The following is a 17,892-nucleotide window of genomic DNA, read 5'->3' as shown; positions in this document are numbered from 1 at the left end:
TGCTTTCAAATTCTAATAAATTGAAATTTTTTATAAAATAAAACATTTTATCTAAGTTATAGGTAGTAAAAAAAAGAATTATATTACCTTTTGTTTCATTTATTATAGTAATACCAAACGTAAAAAATGTTTGACCTAAAGCTCTAATTGATTTATTTCTATAATGGTAAATTTGACACAAGTAAAAGTTTTCTATTTTATCACGAGTTATGTAACTTGAAATAGTAACAGTACTAACTCGCCCATCATCCTTTAGATTGAAAAAATCATTGCTTAACAAGAAATTAAAAATGGCAAAATTAATACTCATATAAAATTAAACATTTCAATAAAATATTTACTTATCTCCATAAGATTGCAATAATTTATCCATTAATAACCAGACAGCATGTGTTGGTTTAGAAAATATTTGTCCTCTTTCATGGGGAACTGTATCATAGAAACAAGATAATTTAAGCTCTTGACCAGACAGTAATGACACTTCTTCATAATGGTCTAAAATGTTATGTACATTAAATACTATATTATTTCATATACTACATAATTAAATCATTGAATATTAATTATCAATTATTATCAATTAATAATTAAGATCCAGTACCAGATATACTAATAGTATGACTAGAAAATCGTTTACTACTCGTTTCTAAAACTGATAATGATATAAGATCTATTTCTTTCCCATTTATATTAAGAGATCCAAGAGTAAAACTCATTTGTGGTATATCAATATAGTTAGGACATATCTTTTCCTATTACAAAAAATTGTCTATTTCACTTTATTGGTAATTTAAATAAATATAATTTTTTGTTTTAAGTAAAATTATTTACTTTCATATCATCACGTATAGCTCCCAAAAATATGTCAGTTATAGATGTAATCATTATTTCTTCCATTTCTAAAGGCACATATTTCTTTTCATTTCCATTAATTTGCATGTACATATTTTTGCCATCTTGGGCTATTATTATTTCTAACCAATCTCCTATTAAAATATGTTCCATACTCTCAATAGCGATATAAGCTACTCCTTGATGAAATTTAAGCTTTATGTTTCCCTCTTCTAGTAATAATAAAACATATTTGTTTGAAGAATCATCTGATATAATTGCTATAACTCCATTTATGTCTTCTACTTTTATAGCAATTATAATCTAAGTAACAATTATTATAAAATTCTTATTAAATAATAATTGCTATTTACAATATTATTTAAAATAGAACTGTCATTTCTTACTTGCCAATATTCTATGTTCCTTGGGCATGATACTGCAATTGAATCTGTTAAGCCAACATAAATAAAACCTTCATTATCATCCCCCATCAAATATTGGACATTGTGACTACTGAATGGAATATTCCCATATTTTTTAGTATATTTATCCTAAATGAATTTTAAAAATATTAATTAAATTAAAATTGATTACAATTACAAAAATTTAATTAATGTGAGTAACTTTTGATGCACGAAGTAGGATAGATGCAAAATTAATTGTTATTTCTTGAATTTGACCTTGAAATCCTCCTACTTTCATAGCATGATCCAAATTATATGATATTGGCATACATGAAAAAGTACTAACTTTATGAAGACCATCATTAATACGTAATATACCACGAGTTCCATATATTGCAATTAAGACTACATGCCATTGTCCAATCTAGTAAGCAATTTATTCTAAATATAATTCATTCAACGTATAAAAAGATATTTCTTACTTCCAATTTTTTCTCATAAATTAAAGCCAAAGAACAACCAGCAATTTGAGACAGAAGTACTATCTTCCCATTTTGAAGAAACAACTTTACAAAATCACATATTAATCCTTTGCAATTATTTTCAAAACGATAAATAATCGTACCGAAAGGAGACAATGGTAAAAATCTTAAGTACATATGAAGCAAATGTGAAGATCTCCCAGTTGTATTATATAAAAGACTACTTTTTTCTGTAAAGTGTACTACTTCGTGTGATTTAACTATTAAATAAAATCGATTGTTTTACAATAACGTTTTAATATTAATGATATTATTGAATCTCAAATATACCTAGACATGGTTTAGTGAAACATTGGCGAACTTCAGAAGCTAAACCAATGCAAGATCTACCATTACCACTTGGAGAGGGATTGTTACACATTCGATTTCGAAACTGTATACCTATTCCACAATTTGATGTACAAGATGACCAAACTGTCCATGATGTCCACATTCCATTTACTAATAAAAATTGATAAATATATAACATACATGATTCTAAAAATATAAAATATATAACTTTTTAGGAAATATATAATATTTTTTTTATATAAAAATAATATTCTTACTCGAGCAATTATTAATTGCACAACCTTTTATCTCTTTGGATGAACCTTTACATGAAGTTCCTTGTAAACTTTGCGTCTCTAAACATGAACGTATTTTTGTTTGAATTCCATTACCACATTCTACACTGCATGTACTCCATCTACTCCAAGTAGTCCAAGTTCCTGCTATTATAGATAATGAAGAAGAATGTAAGTTAAATCATGTTTCATATATATAAATACATAAATACATTTAATATACTTGAAAATTTTCTGCAATTAAATCCCATACAACTTCTTGTTTCAAATGCCAAATCATTGCACCTTAACTTGAAATTTGAAGGTATTGGACTATTACAAACTCTTGTACGATATTTTTGTCCTCTTCCACAAATTGCAGTACATGAAGACCAAATTTCCCAAGTACTCCAACCACCAGCACCTGTAGAAGATATTTCATTAATTATATGCATTCATGAAAATCAACTGTTTTTAATTATTTACTCACTTGGGCATCCAACATCATATTTAACACAATTCATAGCATTCCAATAAAGCATCTTTATAGAAAATATATAAAAATATTATTTTTAAACATTTTCTTTTAACTGATTATAAATTTTATTGTTTGTTACCGCATTGCTTTTAAGAACTTTTTCTACAATGGGAAATGTACAATCGACAAGAAAACATAATTCAATTAGAGCTGGTAATTTTTTGTGAATTTCCTTCACAATTTTCAGTTCTTCTTTACGTATAGGATGAGTACTTACAACTTCTTCATAATCATTTATAGTGCACCCTAAAGAAATGATTATTGTAAAGAAGTATTTGCAAAAATAATGTTAATCTATTTCATTTATTAAATTTTACCCATAATTTGACAACTTTCAATTTGATAACTGAGACCTATACAAGATGCTCCGTCATTAGAAGGTATAGGATTAGTACAAGTACGACGTCTTGTCTTTTTTCCTTTAAAACCACATTTTCCAAAACAAGATTCCCAAGGGCTCCAAGAAGTCCACCCACCATCAATAGGACATAAATCACCATTTTCTAAGCCAAGATCGCAGTAAAGATTTTTCATTGCATTAGATAGATCACCTGTAATAGAAATAGTGAATACATATTAAACTATCAAAGTAAGGCTTTTTTACCAGTAGAAGCAAGACAAATTGACGAAAAAAGAAATATGAAGAAAAACATTAGAAATAACAAAATTTTCATTGTATGTAATAATAGGAAAAATAAAATAATATTATAAGTTAGAAATATCGAATATTAAGAACGTTAATACTAAGTCAATTATATATTTCAATTATTTAAAGTTAGAAGTTATAATGTTTTAATATTTAACATTCTTATATTAAATGTAAACTATTCAGTGTACAAAGCGATTCATTTCAAATTTAAATACATTTGTTTTTTATGTATAAGATAATTTCAAGCCAATGAGATTCATTAATTGTGCGTATGCGCAACAGTTTGTATGAAACTATAACTGAAAATTTACCTGTATGGCGCGAGTGGCACAAACCTCGTGAATATATATTATCATCAAAAATATATAAATAGTACTAATAAATTGTAGTAAGTGTTTCTTAATTAAAATGAATATAATTTAAATTTTATAGTATAATTATATTTTTAAGAAACATTACCGTACATTATTACTTCTAATGTTATTCAATATTTAAGCAGATAAACAAGTCTAACCTTTAATTATAATACTTTAAAGAAAAAATTAGAAAATTAAAGTATGATTAATGGATTCTTATAAATAACATTATCATTATAAATAATAATACCTTAATTATATAATTAAATAATAATTATATAATAATTTGTATTAAATATTCTTAATATCTTCATTACTGTCATATTTTTGTTTTTGTTAATTTAGTTCAGTGTGTATTTAATATTTAATTTTTTCCTGTACCATACAAACATGACTCTCACTGAAATGGAACCGCTTAAAATACACTTAGATGCTTTAGAAATGGCAGGAAAAGTGGTTGATATACACATTACAGCAGATAGCAATTTTCCTTCTTTAATTAATCTTATGCGATACAATATACAAGGTAAATACAAGGTTACTCTATGCTGCTTTATACTTAATTATAATAAAAGATTTTAGAAACAAATTGTTTCAGGCGGACCAACTGTTAGTGGTCTTGATGATCATGATTATCCAAATTTAAATGGAATGTCAATGTGTTTTTCCAATATAAATCAAATGAAAGTATATAGTAAAATTTCTTTGCCATCTGAAATAATGGAGCATTTTCATCGCATCCTTTTAAATATAATAAATTATGCATTAATAATTTTGAAGCACATGTTGTGTTTCCTTTTTCAGAAAAGGTTTCATTTATAAGAAAATATGATTCCTTAATATTTGATTAGATATGCAATGTCATTGCATGATGGGGCTCTTTACAGAAATTTCAAAAGCTTGGCTTACTATTGATAGTGATATATATGTTTGGTCTTATGAAAATGAGTAATTATTTATCTAAAGTTTGTTAAATGTTTTTTCCATAATATTATAATTAAATAGTGATAATATGTTTTTAGGTCTGATGTTGCATATTTTGATGGATTAAATGAAACTATTATAAGTGTAGGTTTAGTAAAACCCAAATCTGGAGTATTTCAATCTTATGTGAAGTATTTATTGATTCTTACAACTACAGTAGAAATTACAATTCTTGGAGTAACATTAGCAGAAACTAGTGAAGGTATTACAGTTTTAATTTCAGTATAAAATATAATTTTTCTCAATCTATCTCAATTTTAACTTGATTTTCAATTTAGGCACATCACCAGAAATGCAATTGGTTCCAGAACCAATTTTTACAGTTGCTACAGATGGTATTGGAATAACAACAATAGCAAACACTAATAGTGGAAGAATATTTCTTGGTGGTAGAAATGGATCGCTTTATGAAATATATTATCAGGTAAATATAATTATTAGAATAAATATAAAAGTAATCAATACAAAAATTGCAATTACTTATTGTAGTATATGTTTATTGTATAGGCGGAAAGTAGCTGGTTTGGAAAACGTTGTAAAAAAATAAATCATTCTGAAGGTCCATTATCATTTTTAATTCCATCATTTGTCACTATAGCTTTAACAGAGGAAGAAGCGATAATACAAATTTCCGTTGACGATTCGCGAAATATTTTGTATACTCTTGGTGATAAGGGAACAATCACAGTTTGGGATATTGATAATGATGATGCATCCAAAATTGCATCTTTGTCACAAGCTTCTTTAGTACAAAATGCTGTTCATGTTGTTAAGTATGTATGTGTATATCTATTTTAATTTTAAGTAATATGAGGTGAAATTAGTAGAATTCATATTACATTTATTATTTTAGAACATTGGATAGTAATAATTTTCGACCATTAGTGAGCATATCTGCTATTACAGAATCAGAAGCAGTACATTTAAACTTAGTTGTAGTTGCAGCTACTGGGACACGTTTTTATTTTAGTTGCACATCAGTTGCTAATCCAACAACCAGACCTCAAGGTCTACAATTAATACATGTTAGGTTACCACCAGGTTATGCTGCTAATGCTACTGTAATGAGACCAAGAAAAGTACAAATGGCACATTACAGAAAAGGTATAGATATAAATACTCTTCTTAAGTACAAAATATTGAAATTTATGTATTATACTATATATGTGTTATAGGGACACTGATTCTCGTTTGTGGTGGAGATACAGAAACTGCTTTGTGTCTAAGTAATGATGCTTATCCATTCACAAATTATTTAGCTGAAACTCAAAGTCCTTTATCTCTTGATAGTCCAGTATGGTCAATGGCAGAAATTCTTGTTGAACCAGCAATACGTATTGAGAAACAAAGTATTACTCAAGAAGAACCTCCTCTTCTTGTAAGACAACACATGGAAGCACCTCGGAAATTTATATTTTTAACTTCTCAGGTATACAATTGATTAAAGGTTCGTAAATTTATCATATGTATTTATTTACAAGTTACTTATATCTTTAATTATAGGGCGCAATAATTTATGTTCAAGTTCGTCCAATGGATATTTTAAAGCAGCTTCTTTTAGAACAGCATGGTCCTGATACCGAAGCTGTCCGCACATATTTTCAGTCACAATCATTGGAACAAGCATGTGCAACTTGTCTTATTTTAGCTACACTTGAAAGTTCTCAAAATGCTGAGGTATTGATTGAAATTATACTTATAAAAATTAAAATTCATTATAAAATAGTAATTAATTGTAATGTATAGTTAGCAGAATGGGCGACAAGAGCATTCTTTTTATATGGTAGCCAACGAACCACAAGTATTGGACCTGCAATTGATGTACATGGTAGTAGCTTTGCTAATATAAATACAGGTATTATATTAATTACATTAGTTTTGTTTTTCCTTATTAGTACATTTATAAAACTTGGGATCAATCTCTGTAGGAGACATTCGGACATCAACACCAAGAGTTCCAAATTATGATTTAAGACTTCAAGGTTTTCGGTCTCATGCTCCAGTTGGACTCAATACAGATATTTCTCTGCAACAGTTTTCTGCAAAACACAATGGTTTATATCTATATGTTGGAAGGATACTTAGACCCATATGGAACATGCGTTGTATTAAACAAGAAGTTATAAATAACAAAACTCAGGTGAATTCAATTTACATAAATTTTCTTCAAACATTCCATTCTTACACATATAATTTCAGATTTCTAGTACAATTTCAACAAGACAAATTAGTTGGATTTTAAGTCTTCTGCAAGCATTAAGATCATTTCTTAATAAAAATACTCATATTACTAAACAGTATGTTTTTATATGGTATTTCAATAACAATGCAAATAATTAAATTTTATTTGTACTACTATTTATCGATTTTCAGACATGGTACTACTAGAACAACTGATGGATTTGAAACATCAATTTCTGGACATTATCAAGAACCAATAGTTGAAGAAAGAAATTCTTTAGCTGCATTAAAAATTTTTATCACTCATGCCTGTGAAGTTTTAGAACTTTGGAAAATTTTATGTGAAAATCACTTAAATAATATTGTGAATTGTTTATCAAAGGTTATTCAAGTATACATTATGATTTTTCAATGAGAAAATTAAAAATTCATACTGATCTTTGTACTAATTTATAGGATCAAATTAATCAGTTCTCTACGGCTACATTTCGAGATTTAATTTTAATTGGACATGAAATTTCTTCATTATTAATCATTCATCTTATAGATAGGTAAGTCAATTAAATAAATGACAAAAACACTTTCATTAAATATCATAAATGTTATAGTTATCTCGGAGATAATGCATCTGTCGATGCTGTTAGTCAAAGATTACGAGAAGTTTGTCCAAATTTATATAAAAGTGAAGATGCTGTTTGTTCTAAAGTATGAAAAATTAAATTATTTTTAAATAAAATTAAGAAAAACAAGATTTTATTTATCATTCTTATAAATTATAGGCTAATGAAATAATTTTAAAAGCAAAAAGTTGTATAAATCCAGATGAGAAGGAACGTTATTTACAATCTGCTTTGCAGGTAAATATACAATAGTATTTTGATATGTAATATTAGTTACATAATTTTATTCCTCATTTATGTTATGTCGTCAGCTTTGCAAAGAAGTTGCTCCCAGATTGAATCTGAGTGCAGTGTGCCAACAGTTTATTGCTTGTCAATTTTATTCTGGTGTACTCGAATTATGTCTCTGTTGTGCAGAAAGAGTAGATCCCAATAATGCTGCATTACATTATTATAAAAATAATGAACCAATTGAAGATCAAGAAGGACGATTTGCCTATATGAAAAGGTATTAATTATAAACTTACATTTTTAATAATGTTTAACATAAGATGATTCTAATTATTCACTTGATTTTTTATTTGATATGTAGATTAGAAATTTATAAAGAATTCATCGCGCTACTAGACCATCTTTACAATCAAAGTATCTCTAATCCATTGACGCCCACTATTCCTAGTAAACCCGGGCCCCCGCCACAAAATTCTTCAACTATACCTGTTACACCAGCAAAAGAAATAGTAAAATTCACAGTTTTTTTTAATTAAATTATTTTTGAAAAACTTATTCGATCTATATTAATGTTTATGTGTTTTAGTTACATGATATTATAACTGATGCATTACATTCCATGTGTGAAATTCTCCATGCATCAGTATATGCTTGGATGATAGAAAGAAGACTTCATGGAGAACTTGTTGCTCTAGAAGCTTATTCTTTAGAAGCTTATCTTATCCGTGTTAATGCGCCAGACTTGCTTTGGCAGTTTTATGAAAATAATAAAAATCATGCTGCTGCAGCCAAAATCTTAGATGCGTTAGCAACGAAAGAGTACGTATAAAAGTAAATAATTATTATTGATTAAATTTACATTTCTTTTTTCCTTTTTTTTTTTTTTTTTTTTTTTTTTTTAACACAGATCAAATATACCGTTATCACAGAGAGTTGAATATTTAGCTCGAGCAGTAGTTTGTATGCGAAGCGACCAAGTTGGATATGCGCCATACCTTGGTATTTTTTTACGTGAGTTAGAAGACAAAGTAGAAGTCGCTAGAATACAGCAACAAGTATGTGATTATAAATATTATGTCAGAAGTAATAAATTCATTTACATTACAATTTATAGACTTATTATTTTTCAGATATTAGATACAATTTGTAATCAGCATCTGAGCGACAGACTTAGCGAAGATGCATTTAGAGCATTAAATTCCTCATTACTTGATATCACAAAGGTAGAATGCAATCTTTCCGTTGTAGATTATAATTTTTACACTGATCTTATAGAATTAATAGGAGATAATAATTAGTCATTAATTTCAGTTGTATGAAAAATATGCAGATTTCTTACAATTATGGGAATGCAAATTAGCTATAATTCATTGTTCTGGTCATCAAGATGCAATGTTAATCCAAGAAATCTGGACTAATATTATAAACAATGGTATTTACATTACATTTTATGTACTTGTTTCTGAATACATTAAGAAGGTTTTATAGGTATTTTGTATGAACAATATATATTCACAGAATTAAAAGATGCATCAACAGCAGAAGATAAAATGGCTATCTTAATGAGCAAAATTATATCTCTGGGACAGGAGTACTCAGGATCACCACACTGCTTTCCAGTTGGTAATAAAAAACTCTCATGATTATTACAAAGAAATGAAGATATTTTGATATAAAGTAAAAGTATAAAACATATTTTCTTTTAGACTTCCTGATAAAGCAATTAGAAATAAAAGCATGTAAATTAAATGTATCAAATACTGGAATTATATCTGGATTTTTACAATTAGGAGTATCAATGGAAGATCTTTTAGATATTTACAAGTAAATATAGTAAATACTAAACAATATATTTCGTATATTTTACATAATAAAAAATATCATAATCTTTGGTTTTAGAATGATTGGCAAAGACACTCGAACCTGGTTAAATGAAGGGAATGAATTTCATCTTATTGAATCAACTGCAAATTTAGTTAATTATTTTATATCGCATTCAAACGTTACTAATACTTTTGTTAAGTAAGTATTTTTCATTTATTATTCTATAAATCTCTAAAAATAAATTAAATTTATTTATCATACACAAATCTTATTTTATTAATGTCACATAAATGATTAAATTGCAGGCGAAAAATAACAACAAAATGTCAGGATGTAATCTCAAAGTGTTTAACTACTTTATATAGCAAACCTCATGGACAAGAATTAATAACTAAACTTAGATCAATTCAGAATGTTCTAACTCGTATGTAAGAAATAATTTTTACTGTTTTTACAATAACATTTTATAAAATTGTATAAATCATTGAAGATTAAAATACAACGAAATAGAATATTTCGTGGAAACGTTATTAAGTTTCAAAAAAATGTAAATATAAAAAAATAACACAAGTGCTTAAAAATATTTTTCATTAATTTAATTAATTATAACATCTTTTTCCATAATAAACGTCACATATACTGAATATTTATGATGCAAATCATCTTTTTTTATTAACTTAATTATATAATAATAAAAATATTTTACATATTTTATCTCTGTTCCAAATTTCTTTTCCTTTTTATAATTTTATGTACTTTTATATTCCCAAAATTAGTATGTAGAAATTTTATTTCACCAATAATATCACTATAATCTATTGTAATAATATCATAATAGTATATTACAATCTGTATTATAATGATATACAGTGTGTCCTGGATAACATATGATAGGAGGCGGGGATAATAACCTATAGAAATATAAAAAAAATAAAAAGAATAACATTTTCTCGATTTTCCAGCTTCGTTAGTCGCACTTACAACTAATTGTAAAATACGATTCGCTCACCAACGTATATTATCTATCATACTTGTGAACAACGTTTACAGGACATTTATGAGTTACTGTATTCAGGAAAGAATAAAAAATGTATTTTATTAACTTCATTATTTATTATTAATTACAAAATTGTTGAAATTGATTGTTTCGCTCTTGTATACATATTATTATATGTAAACTACTAGGCAACGTGTTTTCATTTTGCAAATTTTCAAATGCGTAATACATTGTGATTGATCTTGACTCTGATTGTTTGCACAGTCAACTTTCTCTGATATGACCCTACAAATCAAAATCAAGGGATGTAAATTCAAAGGACCTTGGAGGTCAGACAATTCTTCCTTCAAAATCAATCTATCATTGATAATTTTCATTCAAAATGTTTCTTATTCGTCGGATGAAATATGGCGAAGCACCATTGTATTGGAAATTTATTTGTTCCCGAATAGAAGACACTTGAACTAATAATAACAATTCTGCATATAGAAAATGTAAATAAGATTCTCCTGTTAAATTGTTGACATCTGAATGTCTACAGAGTACTAATTCAAGAAACATACAAAAAGTCGTGAAACATTATTTTTCACAAACACGATAGACAAACACTATACGTTGGCAGAGGAATCGTATCTTACAATTAGTCATAAGTGTATAACACAAAGCCAATTTTCAAACCTGATTATCTCGAAGCCAAAATTGAAAAAATTCTATTCTTTCTATTTTTACTTTTTCATAAGGAATCATCTCCCATCCCCTTTGTGATTTGAGAACACCTTGTATTATTTTGTACGAAATTCTCATTAAAAAATATATAAAAACATTTCTACAACAACATCTATATATTATATTAACAATATTAACAATATAATTACTTTTAAAAATATTTATAACCAAAGCTGAAGTTCCAATATTTGTAAATTTTGTTGGTCCTTAAAAGGACCGTTTTGTTATGGTAAATTATTTTTCTTATTTAGAACTTGTATACTTGGTAACTGCTTTAGTACCTTCGCTAACTGCATGCTTCGCCAATTCACCAGGTAATAGAAGTCTCACAGCAGTTTGAATTTCGCGAGAGGTAATGGTGGAACGTTTGTTATAATGTGCCAATCTTGACGCTTCCGCTGCAATGCGTTCAAAGACATCATTGACAAAACTGTTCATAATACTCATTGCTTTACTGGATATACCAGTATCAGGATGCACCTGTTTGAGTACTTTGTAAATATAGATTGCGTAACTTTCTTTCCTTCTTCTCTTCTTCTTTTTGTCAGCTTTATTAATATTCTTCTGAGCCTTGCCGGCCTTTTTCACAGCTTTACCACTAACTTTTGGAGGCATAATGTCAAGATTCAAACCGTCTTCGATTTAAATTCAACACTTTCTTACTGACTTTAACGATGGTTGCAGAATGACTCTGGACGATTGTCTCTCATTTATATAATAGAATGAGGTAGCCACTGCGAACCAATCGCTGCAGTCCATGGTGTGAACTAAAATTCTTTGCTACGTGATTGGAGCGCTGATACTACTCCATCTGGTAACTGATATTGTAGATTATATTTCACACACGCATAGATTGTACTCACACTCTATATATACGTTTTTATGGTTTAAACTATACAGTTGTATTTATACTTTTATACAAACTTTTTACATTGTATAAAAATAATAAATTAATAAAATGACGAAATACAAATTTTCTATTCAAATGATGATAAAAATATAATTTCTCTTTATAAATAGTTTTCTACCAATTTATTTATATACATATTACAATATAATGCAATACTTTAAAAGAAATTATATTATATTATGTATATTATTACATACATATGTAATATATAACAATATTGTACACTCAAATATAATATCGATATAAAAAATGTAAATAATTGAATTTAATATTTGTTTTTATTTTTTTTTTTTTATTATTGACGGTAACAAATTGTTCTTCAATACTAATAATCATTTTTACAAACAACTCCTGGAACATGTCAAATGTTTATACGTATTTTAAGTGTAAAAATTCGTTTAAACTGTATATAATTACTTTTATTCTATTCAATATAAACATAAATGTTAATGAAAAATTATTTCCCTTATTTATATAATTTTACTCTGAAGATTACCAAACAAACTTAAAATTCAAATTAAATGACAAGTTGTTAAGCATTCTTAGTGTATACATGTACATATATGTAAGTTCATGAAATTCTTGCTCTTCAAAATATAATTGTATTGCCAGAAATTAACATTAAATGTTACAAGTTCTATTAAATTTTGCAAAAATCTGTTTTATTTGTGAACCTCTTATTTTTATATAATGTTCCAGAAAGGAAGCACACTATAAAAATGTTAAAGTCAAGAAAATTTACGAATATTATTATTAATAATATAAAAAGAAAAAAGCCAAGACAAAATTGTGGAATATACATATATACATATATTTAGCAAGTGTTAAAATAAATTTATTGTGAAGTAAACATTTTTAACAGAGAGATTATCATAAATATTTTCATAATAAATAAAATCAAAATGAAAATTTTTGTAAAAAGTATGATATTAGTACGTAATAATAAGTAATTAATACTAATAAATCATAGAAAATATAATACTTTGCAATTTTTTAAAATTAAACAATTTATACATTAAATAGTTTTAAAATTGCTTTTTTTCTTAGTTTTCAGAAATTTCTTAACTTTATGATGAAATAACAATATTCCTCGTATATACACAAGGATATGTACGCACACATATGTATCGTTTCGCATATATATATATATATCCAATATATTTCTCTTAAATTTTTTAGTTTAGGTAAAAAATATTAATATTGTAAATTATTTACGGTAAAAATAATTTTGAAAACTACAATATTAAAATATTACGTTAAAAAAATAAACATAAAACCGTCGTATGAAACATCTGTCCTCTAAACCAATTAAAATGCTTCTGATCAACTATTGGACGGACGTAGCTACCGTAGTGGCTATATATTGGTAGGAAGAGGGGAATTGAAGAATAGTTTCTACCTGCTGGACGAAGCAGACTGTTGTAAGGTGTTCAACGATCCTGTGCATTTAACAACTAATCGAAGATGTCTGGTCGTGGAAAAGGAGGAAAAGCGAAAGCAAAAGCGAAGTCTCGTTCAAATAGGGCTGGGTTACAATTTCCAGTTGGACGTATTCATAGACTTTTAAGAAAAGGAAATTACGCAGAACGAGTTGGCGCTGGAGCTCCCGTTTATTTGGCTGCTGTTATGGAATATCTAGCCGCTGAAGTTCTGGAATTGGCGGGAAATGCTGCTCGAGACAACAAAAAGACCAGGATTATTCCTAGACATTTGCAACTTGCAATTCGTAATGACGAAGAATTAAATAAACTTTTATCTGGAGTTACTATTGCTCAAGGAGGAGTTCTTCCTAACATTCAAGCTGTACTTTTACCAAAGAAGACGGAAAAAAAGGCTTAGATTTCAACATAAATAAAATGGCCCTTTTCAGGGCCACAAATTTTCAGACGGGAACATTCTGCTTCATAAGAATGATTAATATTTTAAATACTTCTTGATTTTTATCATATTTTTGTTTTCCTATTAAAATAATGCGAATTTCAAATTTATTTTTGTCAAATTTTTTTAATAGGTTTTTTTTTCTATATCAAAGTCCAAATCACTTCCATATTATTTCTCAGCTCAAATAATAGAAAAAAATTTTCATGTTAATGATTTAACATTAACCTATCAATATGTGTTACCTTTTTCGTACGTTGATATTTTTCATAATAATGTATTAGATAATTGTAAAATTAAATAAATTTTTTCAATCTGTTCTGCGAAGTTACCACACTATGGCAACAACCATCTTGATTGTCACCAGACAACAAAAAACATTGTGTTTTTCTTTTTTGTTGTTTTCTTATTGAAGGTCAAGTATATTAAATTTCAAATTTTCATTTGCAATTCAAGTTTCAATTGGTTATCACATGATCTTCATAAATTTATAAGATAATTACAAACTACAACAGTTTAGAATCAGTAAATATTTGTTTGTAAATAAATAACAAATTGAAGTTTATTGTGAATAAATTTCATATTGCATTGTAATGTTTTATAAATCTAGTTTCGAATAAAGATTAATAGTATAAAAATATAAAAAAATTTTATTGAAATTTTAAAAAATGGAAACAAAATTTTCTTATTTAAATACTCTATTGACAGATAAAGTAATTACAGCTTTTATTTTTACACAAATATGAAACAAAGATAGAATAAACTGATTCGCAATTAATCAAATGTGTTTTCGTTATAAAAATGTAGATTACAACGTTACAAAACACATTTGTTTTGAATGAATATATTGGCAGCATTGATTTATGAAAGAGAATAGAAACATCCGAATCCGGCTTGAAGTTGCATGTCTGGTATGTATGTTCGGTAGTTTTGCTGAACGAACCGAGTAACGAAGAAATGTTTTCACGTGTAATATGAAACGAAGAAAACTATTTAAGTTATAAGCGTGCAGTGTTTATAATTACACACTTAATTTCTTAGCGGTAAGATTTAAATTTTTTAATGGGAATATTATTTAATTTCTATGTATATAACCTTTTCTCTTGTCAATATGTAGTACGTTAACTTTAGAATGTTACAGTTCATAAAATAAAATTGTATTTCACTTTTTCTTGTATATGTAGAAGAAAAAGTGTATTCTTTGCTTTACCTTTAGGTTACCATACGTTTTTATGTAGTACTTATTTTATAAAATCGAAGTTACACTCATTTTATCAATAAAATGTTGACAATAATTTGCATTTGCATATTGAAATTATAGTAATACATAAAAATCCATATAAAAATTTCAGATATTGAAATTATTCGAAATATAAAATTATTTTATTTTATGGATATTTTGTTGTTAATGTTTATATTTATTATACTTTGCAGCCAAGGGTAAATAGAACTCTTCTAACAAGACGGTATGTTTGTAAGAGTCTGCTTGCGAATTCTCACGGGGGATGAATGAGGAAGAATTATTGAAACGGTCTGCTGCAGAGCGAGATAGAATATTTAGCTGCTATGACCGTGGGAGAGAAAATGGAGCAGAAATTGATCCTTGGGAAGATCCATCTTTTGAAGTGTATCATACTACAGATAGATATGGATTCATACAGTAATTATTGTACCAAAGATTATAATAATAATACTATTATTTTTTTTTTTTTTTCATTTTAATATCTATATTTTAGTGACAAACGTTTGCCACAAAAGCCAGACCCTAATGAAATTAAGACTCACCGGGTGGAAATGGAAAGATTAAAAAAATGGGAAAAAATGACAAAACAGTGGGATAGTTCTTCAACTAAGGAAAAATTACGACGCAGAGTATATAAAGGAATTCCTAATAGATTTCGTGGTCAAGTGTGGACATTGTTATTGGGTATTAAAAATTTGAAAAAAGAACAGACTGGTAAATATGAAGAGATGTTACAACTTGCACGTCAATGGTCTACTGAAATAAGACAGATCGATGCTGATGTAGCTAGACAATATAGAGATCATATCAATTATAGGTATGTACATTAAGATTGAAAATTATTGAAGAAGTAATAATAAATAAATATTTATTGTATATTTATTCAAAATTATACTAAATTTTGATTTATTTTCAATAGAGAAAGGTATAGCATAAAACAGCGTTCTATGTTTTATGTATTGGCTGCTTATAGCATGTACAATATGGAAGTGGGTTACTGTCAAGGAATGTCTGTATTAGCTGGATTGCTTTTACTATATATGGATGAAGAAGATGCATTTTGGGGTCTTTCTGTGTTACTCGCAGATAAAAAATATACTATGCATGGTCTGAGCTGATTTTATAAAATTTATTCTTGAAAAGATTTTGTTTCAATATTCATCTAATATATTTATTTGTAGGATTTTATGTTGATGGATTTCCGAAATTAAATCGCTTTATAGAACATCATGATAAAATTATGAATAAATTTTTGCCTAAATTAAAACGAAAACTTGATAAATGTGGTTGCGATTCTATTCTCTATGCATTAAAATGGTTTTTTGTTGTTTTCCAAGAGAGGGTAAGGAAATAACTTATATTTAATTTTTCTACATTATTATACAATTTATTCTAATATATACTGTGTCTAAGTATAATTATTTATTTAAAACAGACACCTGTTAGTCTTGGTCTTCGAATTTGGGATATATTTTTACTAGATGGAGATCGTATTTTACCTGCTATGGCATACACAGTTATGAAAATGCATAAACGTTTTCTCATGCCAATGGAAAGTTTGGATGAATTTTGTAATTATTTACAAATTAAATTAGAAAAAGATTTTTGCTTTGATGATGATACAGTAATAAGTACTATGGAACGTAGTATGGAAGAATTGAAACGTGCCAAGTTGGATTATCCTGGCCCTCCTTTACCACATGAGTTACCAAGATTTCCATTTGGTACATTTAAAGAACCTTCATTTGCAAGCAAGGTAATTTATGCTATTTATATTATTTTATGTATAATAATAACTTAAAACATAGAAATAATTAGTCAGAATAATTTTGTGGCTCAATATTGATATGCTTAGGTTGGAAGACGTACCGAAGAGTTTAGCGAAGCACAACATGTTATGCGAGAATCTATAACACAACGTAGAGACTTGGTACTTGCTGATGATGGTAGAGAAAGTACAACACCAGTTGAACAAACGAGTTGTGGTCTTGGCGGTGAGTTACGATATAATGAAAACATAGTACATGGTAACACAAATACTTGCCTTCTACATTGTAAACAAGAAAGTATTGTTAGGGATGAAGAAAAAGATAAAAGTAGAGATACAGAGATTGATATAATGGTTATATATAATACTAGATTATAAGGTACTTCTCAAAGTTTCTGATCTTAGATAAGGTTTTGACATTAGAAAGTATTATACATAATATTGCTCAGCAGCATGTGTGTATATGTATATATACATTTCTCTCTCTCTCTCTCTCTATATATATATATATATATATATATATATATATTATATCATATTATATAGATAGATAGATAGATAGATAGACAGATAGATAGATAGATAGATAGATAGATAGATAGATAGATAGATAGATAGATAGATAGATAGATAGATAGATAGATAGATAGATAGATAGATAG

General features: G+C 27.3%; 5 protein-coding genes across 5 annotated transcripts in view; 3 read left to right on the top strand and 2 right to left on the bottom strand.

Annotated features, from left to right (window-relative positions):
- Positions 1-337: 337 nt before the first annotated feature.
- On the bottom strand, positions 338-3,406 carry LOC108551689 (uncharacterized). The gene is made up of 12 exons (XM_017905940.1): positions 3,181-3,406; positions 2,943-3,109; positions 2,816-2,867; positions 2,570-2,749; positions 2,329-2,493; positions 2,051-2,221; positions 1,721-1,980; positions 1,459-1,662; positions 1,239-1,385; positions 832-1,155; positions 602-752; positions 338-495 (listed from the first exon to the last, which is right to left on the bottom strand). The coding sequence occupies exons 1-12, from the start codon at positions 3,395-3,397 to the stop codon at positions 338-340; spliced, it is 2,196 nt and encodes a 731-aa protein (XP_017761429.1). The 5' UTR covers positions 3,398-3,406.
- A 423-nt stretch (positions 3,407-3,829) lies between these two features.
- Nup154 (nuclear pore complex protein Nup154) lies at positions 3,830-10,140 on the top strand. The gene is made up of 27 exons (XM_017905567.1): positions 3,830-3,900; positions 4,214-4,394; positions 4,467-4,604; positions 4,720-4,816; positions 4,891-5,054; positions 5,131-5,276; positions 5,360-5,625; positions 5,706-5,956; positions 6,028-6,281; positions 6,356-6,529; positions 6,599-6,707; positions 6,781-6,992; positions 7,052-7,149; positions 7,226-7,415; positions 7,490-7,584; positions 7,642-7,738; positions 7,813-7,890; positions 7,965-8,161; positions 8,246-8,393; positions 8,471-8,703; positions 8,792-8,939; positions 9,015-9,107; positions 9,196-9,316; positions 9,403-9,507; positions 9,591-9,708; positions 9,784-9,906; positions 10,014-10,140. Exons 2-27 carry the CDS (start codon positions 4,259-4,261, stop codon positions 10,138-10,140), a joined length of 3,918 nt encoding a protein of 1,305 aa, XP_017761056.1. The 5' UTR covers positions 3,830-3,900; positions 4,214-4,258.
- A 1,534-nt stretch (positions 10,141-11,674) lies between these two features.
- On the bottom strand, positions 11,675-12,095 carry LOC108551434 (histone H2B). Its single transcript, XM_017905608.1, has one exon. The coding sequence runs from the start codon at positions 12,044-12,046 to the stop codon at positions 11,675-11,677; it is 372 nt and encodes a 123-aa protein (XP_017761097.1). The 5' UTR covers positions 12,047-12,095.
- A 1,660-nt stretch (positions 12,096-13,755) lies between these two features.
- On the top strand, positions 13,756-14,226 carry LOC108551371 (histone H2A). The gene has a single exon (XM_017905512.1). The coding sequence runs from the start codon at positions 13,806-13,808 to the stop codon at positions 14,178-14,180; it is 375 nt and encodes a 124-aa protein (XP_017761001.1). The 5' UTR covers positions 13,756-13,805; the 3' UTR covers positions 14,181-14,226.
- Positions 14,227-15,131: 905 nt separating this feature from the next.
- The window catches only part of RN-tre (USP6 N-terminal like RN-tre), a 4,129-nt gene continuing 1,368 nt past the window's right edge, over positions 15,132-17,892 (top strand). The window contains exons 1-7 of the mRNA XM_017905797.1: positions 15,132-15,262; positions 15,654-15,879; positions 15,956-16,279; positions 16,382-16,569; positions 16,644-16,804; positions 16,898-17,218; positions 17,318-17,456. Coding sequence (XP_017761286.1) covers positions 15,725-15,879; positions 15,956-16,279; positions 16,382-16,569; positions 16,644-16,804; positions 16,898-17,218; positions 17,318-17,456 — 1,288 coding nt within the window. The 5' untranslated portion in view covers positions 15,132-15,262; positions 15,654-15,724. The remainder of the gene's footprint in view (positions 15,263-15,653; positions 15,880-15,955; positions 16,280-16,381; positions 16,570-16,643; positions 16,805-16,897; positions 17,219-17,317; positions 17,457-17,892) is intronic.

This window comes from Eufriesea mexicana, unplaced genomic scaffold (assembly GCF_001483705.2).
Source record: "Eufriesea mexicana isolate 0111107269 unplaced genomic scaffold, ASM148370v2 scaffold474474898, whole genome shotgun sequence".
In the NCBI taxonomy this organism is placed as follows: domain Eukaryota; kingdom Metazoa; phylum Arthropoda; class Insecta; order Hymenoptera; family Apidae; genus Eufriesea; species Eufriesea mexicana.
Note: the sequence above shows the minus strand (reverse complement) of the source record. Positions and strands in the feature narration are given on the sequence as shown.